Here is an 8,092-nt window from a genome sequence, read left to right on the forward strand (position 1 = left end):
GGTTATTGTGGCAAGGGTGAATTTCTGCAGGTGGCGTACATTAGCATCAAGGCACACATTAGCGCTGAGCACACAAACAAAATGGCCAATTAGGTTATTTTAATGAAGGAGCCATCACATCTTCATTCATCTCACATTCCATTCAATCACCATAGCAATATTCGCTTGAAAAAGTATTGCGTTCATTATACATATTGACTTGCAGCAGATTGTTATTCTTCACTCACCTGTCGATTAGCATAAAGATGATGTCATCTGTAATAAGGAAATGTTTGCCACGTTGTAGTCCATATTCACTTCAGTCATGATACACTGCAAATTCTATGGTGTTAAAAAAGGGAGGGGACCTCAAACTGTTGTACCTGGCTTTTTCCGACAAGTGGCAGCATAAACCCAGAAAACTGATACAACACGAATTGCTCGTTTTCATTCGCAGGACTTGAACCGTTATAGGACAGTGCTCTTAAAAGATTTTATACCAAGTTCTACCAGAAAATTGTAAGTAAACATTCATCCAACAGCATGTAAATAAATAACACCTTCTCTTTTCTTTCTTTTTTTTTTTTTTTTTTTTTGATGAAGCGTCGGGAACGCTTTTTTCAAAAACGTCTTTTATCAAAAGTTTCTTTTGAAAGTACATTTTGCCAACACAGGGGGGCAGCTGTCATGTCTGAACAGGACATCAGACCAAAACCATTTTGGATTGCACGGGTTCATTTATTTGAATTCTGTCATTTATGCGGATTTATTTCAGTCAAGAACATTTTCGAACGGAGTTGTTGAGATTACGCGTGCATGTTATTTTAATTGGATAGTTCTGTAATTTTTTAAGAACGCCTGGCATTAATAACATTTGACACAAAGACGACAGTAAATTAATTAAACCGGATGATTCCCTATTAGCATAAGCGTTAACGAGCGAGGAAAAAGAATTGAAATCTCAATTAAAAAAAAATCAACGTTTATGGGCTGATAATGTTGATACTGTTTCATATAATTACTCTTTTTTAAGAAGTGTGTGGAGCACTTTCATTAACACCTTTGTTCATTTCTTTACCACTATATATTAATAAAGTTCACACGCATGATTAGATTATGCACACGTAAGGTGTCATATGCATTCTTATCTTTCTCTTTAGTCTACAATCTTGAAATGGGATTATTATCACATTGTGACGACGCATTTAGAATTAGTCAAACATCAAAAACATTGACGTGAAGTTCCAGGTTTCTGTGGGATGGTGAGACTCAGGTGATTAGTGGAGCCTGGAGCTCAAAGAATGCTGAGGCGGCATTTTAGTGTTGCCCTGCAGGCAAACAGAAAGACGTTTTCACAATATGGTCTTAAAACTACTTCTCTTTCTTCACTTTTCAATCTTTTAGTCTTCTCTTAATGTGTTTAAACGTCGGCAAAAATGTACATTTTCAGGCAGATCATTTTGTCAAAATATTAGGAACAGCACACGGGGCAATGTGAAAGATTTTTTGTTTAAATTGGCTCGAGAAAGTGTACCTAATGAAGTGTCCAGCCAGAAAAGAAACTGAACCGTGGCGCAGGTGGTTTTTCTGAGACACGCGCGTGCGCACCCAAACATTAACCTGCAGCGGGGATGCGCTTGAGCGCGCGTGCATGCCCGGGGGCTTTTCAGGATCAAAAAAGCTTTCATGTTGTTAAAAAAGAAAGGTTAACCCAATGACAAAATGTTTCATTCCTTCAAAGTCGTGACTCGTAAGTTTTAGCTTGACTCGGGCTGACGTCACTTGCGGAAATTAAATCTGCTCGGCTGGTGCGTTTAGGAGCCTTTAAAGCTCTAAACGCCTCATCAACAACTTGTTTAACGCTAATCATTTTCTATTGCAACTCGCTGCACATTCCCAAGTCACTTATTAACTGTCACGTGTTTTTTTTCTCTTTCTCACTCTACCTTTTCTTTCCACGACCTAAATCCTTCTCGTGGTAGACAAAGTGTTTTTGCCCAGAGCTTGCACACAATGTAAACGTTTTGATTAAGTATCTAAAAAATGGACAGACAAATAAAACACACTAAGATTAATGTGATTTGATTTTTATTATTATTATTAATTTTTCAGTGTGAGAACGGAGGCCAATTATCACTACTGTTAATGAGTGGCAGTGTTTATAGTGCCATTGTAAGTATACAATCTCAAGAATATAATCGACGGTTATGGAGATTTAAAAGCAACTAAAAATACTAAAATAAAACATGAAAACATGTTAATTTGCATTTGACAGTTTATAATAAAAATGCGCGACGACATCCATTAATGTGAGTCCTTAAAAAGATCGCTGGACGAAAATGCATGCTGGAATTGTATTATATATATTTGTATTGTATTTTATGGATTTAAAAAACCCAATCAAAAAGTCGACTTTGATATGAGTCCATTTTCTCAAGAGGGACACGCATGATCAAAAAGATGATGATGAGACGATGAGGGGGGAAAAAGTCGAAAGTAAAGAAGTTGACCGACCTTTCTCAAAATTAACGCATGGAGTTGGGGGAAAAAATGAAAATATATTTCAGCTAAGTTGGAAGAATTTTTTAACACCGATATGTACAAAACGTAAATTTTACTGGCTACAAAACGAGCTTCTTGACGGGCAGGTGCGGTGGTCCAATCAACGTCCGCGCAAGGAGGGGGGGGGGGGGGGGTCGAGGGCACCCCCACATGCACGCACGCTCTCACTTGCGCAGCCTTGCGTATAGAAGAAAGCTTTGGCGTCAAGGAGGACTTGCAGCACTGTTGACTTTTCAAGCAACATCTCCGAGCTCCGAGCGGAAAGAAAAGTTGGACATGCAGATCTAAACGAGGATTTAGCAGGGAACAGAAAGAAAAGAAAAAGAGCTCGACTTCTTTCTTGTCTGGAGATGTTCGCGCCTGCAGGCAAGCGCTGCTTCACCATCGAGTCTCTGGTGGCCAAGGAGAACCCGCTGGCCGAAGAGCCCATCCGCCCCACGGCGCTCAGCTACGCCGGTCCGGCCCCTGACGCCCTGATGGGCGGCTACCAAGCGGCCGCCGCTCCAGGGGTGGCTGCGGCGGCTGCCGCTGCGGCTGTTGCCCGCTCGCTCTACCCGAACCCAGCCGAGCTGGTGTTCCCCGAGTCGGTGAACCACCCGCAGCTGGCCGTGGGCCCCCACTCGCACACCCACCATCACCACCATCACCACCAACATCAGAACCAGCACCTGCAGCACCACGCGCACTTCTTCGGCACGGCGCAGCACCGAGACCCGCTCAATTTTTACCCCTGGGTGCTCCGGAACCGCTTCTTCGGACACAGGTTTCAAGGTATAATGCCGCTCCTTTTCCGATGAATGTCAATCAACGAGGCGCGGACGCAACGCGGTCATTTTAACTATATGCAGCACAAGATGTAATAAAAGATGCTTTTATATTATTTAAATGCAAAATTCAAGCATGCACAACATTTAGCCATTGGAAACCTCATCTGGCTTTAGAAATGCACGACAGCAATAATATATATTTTTAAATTATATTAACTTTAACAACGTGTTACTTATTACAGGTGTAAAGTATTTTTTTTTAATATAAATAGCATACGATTCAATACTATAGATCCAAAGACAGTAAGTTCATTCCTCACTTACTGAGTCATTCTGATGAATATTTGTCTTCGTACCTGATCACAATTTAATGCCCGCGCGCGCGTGTATGTGCGGGGGAGGGGGGGGGGCGTTGTAATATGAAAAGTCATACACACATTGAGAACTGCACTCGCTCAATTATTCATAAAGAAGCAAAATTACTGAGGATATATCCTAATCAAATATAAATATTTCGAAGAACCATGGTAGATTTTTTTCAAATGACAAAATTATCAATTGTATTAATAAACAGCAAATAAAGTAAAATGATCAAATTGAGTCAAACACATAATATATATATATATATATATATATATATATATATATATATATATATATATATATATATATATATATATATATACATATACATATAATTTAAATCATAGCATATAAAACTCTGCAATGAGCACTTCTTACTCAACATGTCCTGTACACACCAAATGAAAAGGAAATTCAAGTACATGTCTACATTAAATTACAATCACCATAACAGTACAAATTGCAAGTCGTTATTTATTACGAATAATTAATAACAGAATTTTTTGATTGAAAAATATTGTACTCATTTAGTTTTTTGCTACCAAAGCATTTACTGCATGTGTGCACTTCAGATGTTAAATATAACTTTAAACGACAATAAACGTGCGTTGGACATTTGAATAGCAGTAAAGAAGTTGATAGATATTTGGCGAAGGCAATTAAATCACGACAAAATGGTCTAAAATATAAATGTTTTGAGCTGCAGTTTTAAGCGTAAAAAACGGGCAAACAACTCACGACGACTCGGAGTCGTTCTTGCAAGGCCGTAATGGTGGTCCGGTGTGTGTCGTCCGCGCCCGGCAGGTCATGACGCGTCCCAGGACAGCCTGCTCCTCCACGGCCCGTTCGCCCGGAAGCCCAAGCGGATCCGAACCGCCTTCTCACCGTCGCAGCTGCTACGCTTGGAGCGGGCCTTCGAGAAGAACCATTATGTGGTGGGCGCCGAGCGGAAGCAACTGGCCGGTAGCCTAAACCTGTCCGAAACCCAGGTGAGGTCCCGGGGAGGAATTAAGGCAAACAAACACGGTGACTCCTCGCGTTCTTTTGAAGGACAAGTATTGAATAAATCGTGTCCATCTGAAATATCGACCCTTGGGGAGAAAAGAAATCATGCCACATCTACCGGAAACACCAGAGGTTAAGTGATTAAAAAAATTCCCCTTTTGATTATTTAGCAAATTTTGGCGTTTAATAAATATACATGTGCATTGTATAATATCAGCAACAATAATTTAAGTAAATACTGATTCATAGTAGCTTTGTGGATAATTGCTACTCTTAATTTGGACACAAATAGAGGTTAAATTGTCACAACAAAAATATTCACAGGATACACTTATACAGTGGAGCCTCGGTTTTCGAACGTCCCGGCTCTCGAACAAATCGGTATTCGAACATAAAATTCGAGATTTGTTTGCTTCGGATGTCGGACGAAATTCGGTTGTTGAACCTCGCGAGATGAGCCGAGAGGACCCGCATGCCAACTGACTCCGTTCGTTATTACATTCTCGTTACTTTGAGAATTGCATCAACTCTAATCATGCTTCCAAAGGAAGCAAGTGGGAGTAGTAAAGCCATCCTAAAACACAAAGACGCTCTTAAAACAATACGACAGTGAGCGCCCGGCGCGCTGCGGTTGCGCGATCGGACCAGATTAAGCTCCTTGCGCACTAGGTCCACTTAAATTTTGGAAAGTACATCAGGACATTAAAAATATTTTATAAATTTCAGCGACGGCTCTGTCACAATAATGCGACCAGCGCGGTGTAGTTGCGCGGTCGGCGACGCGCTACGGTTGCGCGTTCGGCGGTGCGCTGCGGTTGCGGCGATCGGAAAAAAATTAAGCTCCCTGCGCACTGAGGTCCACTTAAATTTTGGAAAGTACATCAGGACTTTAAATTTTTTTTCTAAATTTCAGCGACGGCTCTGTCACAATAATGCGACGAGTGCGGTGCAGTTGCGCGTTAGGCGGTGCGCTGCAGTTTCGCGTTTGGACAATTTATTTATTTTTTTTGCTTCGAATGGATTAAATTTATTTCCATTATTTGTAATGGGAAAACATGATTCGGAATTCGAACGATTCACTTCTCGAACAGCCTTCTGGAACGGATTGTGGTCGAAAACCGAGGCTCCACTGCATTAGAAATACAGAAACAAACCAACAGTGTAAATAAATACAGGAGCCAACGAAAAATGTTAAACATTTAAATCTAATCCAAGCATTGAGAGTGTTTATTTTTTTTAATGACGATTTATTCATTAATAATACGTTTGCTGTGGTGGTTGTATGTTAGGGACAATATGGTCCGTGGGCAATACGCGGCACACTACGTTCTGAAATCCATCACACCAAGCATTTGAGTGATCAAAAATCTTGTGATACTTGTTGTAGAATTTGTAAACGTATTATTATTATTATTATTATTATTATTATTATTATTATTATTATTATTATTATTATTATTATCATCATTATTTTATTATTTGATAAAACAGGCTAATTAAAATGAACAGTCATTTTGGTTTAATGCACTTATATTTTTTGATGTATTATAAATGATCAAAACTATTGGTAAAATGTTCACATTATAATTTTCTGCTTTAAGTGTTATTAAATAATAAAATGAAAATAAAATACCAAAAGAGAACGGACCATTCTCTTTTGTTGTTCAGACCATTATACTATGAACTACGTCTAAATAAATCCCATAATCATCAGTTCGACGTTTGTGAAAAAAACCTGTTCATAATCTGTGACCAAACTTTAAACTGATGTGCAAACGCCACCACAGCAAATCTGGAAACAGTGACAGCACAACACAGTTCGGGTCATGTGATCAAAGCAAGATTTATCGACCAGGCTTTTACTACCAGTCATAATGATGGCGTTCGCACCCTCGCTCTTGCCGCTTTGACAAGTCCAAAATAGCGTGTGGCATATCTACTGACATCACTTATTGGATGGAGGTGTGTGTTATTGATGCTATGTGGGTGTCAATTAGGCCTAATGGGCCATAAAAAGACATCTCATGAGCCAGCAGTATTGTTTGCGTGAATGACGAGACTTCTTGCTTAAGCTGCACCACTTGCTTCATCACCCTTCACCATCATAACACTAACACAAATACATGACATCAAAGTATCAGTTAGGATTGGCATATAAAAAAAAAATCTGACTTTTTTTTTTTTTTTTTTTTTTAGAAAACATAGTTTTTTTTAGTTTTATTCCAGGTCACATGTGACTACAGTCTTGTTATTAAACAGTGGGCGATGGTTTTTGACAATACTGGAGTACATCTTAATGAATGTAAATGATATGCGAAGTGAGAAGAAATCTGGCAAGGAGGCGACGGCAAGTCACGAAAAACAAAAAAACTGCAAGCAGGCATCTATTTGTGTGTTCTCGTAGACTCTGCTTGCTCCACAATATTGTGTGCGATGAACTTGTGTCACTCCCCAATGTTGTGCGACACGTTGTCGCTCCCCAATGTTGCGTAACACGTTATCTTCCCACAACGTTGTGTACTCACCGTGAATGGACTTACTCATGTGTGTGGCTTGCATCCGCACAGGTGAAGGTGTGGTTCCAAAACCGGCGGACCAAGTACAAGCGTCAGAAGCTGGAGGAGGACGGGCCGGATGCCCAGCAAAAGAAGAAGGGCAACCACCACATCAACAGGTGGCGTATGGCCACCAAGCAGACCAGCTCCGAGGACATCGACGTCACGTCGGAGGACTGAAAGAGAACAAAAAACAAAAGGAACAGAAACACTGCTGCCTCACGAGGACCAACAACACTATTTATAATGTAATATGATGAAGTATATGTACACGTACCGGGAGCAAACAAGACTGTGTGTGGAGTGGGACGAGATGGACTGGGACGAGATGGACGCAACCCCCCCCCCCCCTCCCCACTGTGTTCTCAAGCTGTTCTTTCATTAAAGCTGCTGTGTCAGTCACCAGCCGTGGTTTACTTTCATCCCCAGGCACACAATTTGCCCGTTTGAATGAACGCCTCCCTCAAACAGATGTCAGCCACAAGACGCTACTGCTCACGTACGCTAACCAAAACAGCAGCACCAATCCAAGCAGTCGCTCAGATGAATGATTCCTTGACATGAATTGTAAATTACTAACATAAGCCACATACTGTAACACTCCCGGGCCAGGCTGGTTTGGGCCGGGTCACGTTTTGCTCTCCTCACGCACGTCGAAGCACAGTAAGGTCTGAGCGCTTCTCGAGCCTCTTGAACAAATTGACACGAGGAGACAAAACCACGTCAACGTGCCAGGAAGTCAGTCGCCCGCCTTCTGCTGTTTGTTGTCGGGAAGACAAACATGTCAAGAATGTCGCTGGGCGCTTGCGCAGGTGTCAGGTGCGTTACCCAAGTCGCTGCGCACACAAGTTAAACAGACGG

General features: G+C 41.2%; 1 protein-coding gene across 1 annotated transcript; it reads left to right on the plus strand.

The window, feature by feature from the left end:
- The first annotated feature begins 2,755 nt into the window (after positions 1-2,755).
- On the plus strand, positions 2,756-7,677 carry emx1 (empty spiracles homeobox 1). Its single transcript, XM_049740063.2, has 3 exons — positions 2,756-3,312; positions 4,476-4,660; positions 7,244-7,677. The coding sequence occupies exons 1-3, from the start codon at positions 2,892-2,894 to the stop codon at positions 7,409-7,411; spliced, it is 774 nt and encodes a 257-aa protein (XP_049596020.1). The 5' UTR covers positions 2,756-2,891; the 3' UTR covers positions 7,412-7,677.
- The last annotated feature ends 415 nt before the right edge of the window (positions 7,678-8,092 follow it).

The sequence above is a fragment of the Syngnathus scovelli genome, chromosome 14, assembly GCF_024217435.2.
Source record: "Syngnathus scovelli strain Florida chromosome 14, RoL_Ssco_1.2, whole genome shotgun sequence".
In the NCBI taxonomy this organism is placed as follows: Eukaryota; Metazoa; Chordata; class Actinopteri; order Syngnathiformes; family Syngnathidae; genus Syngnathus; species Syngnathus scovelli.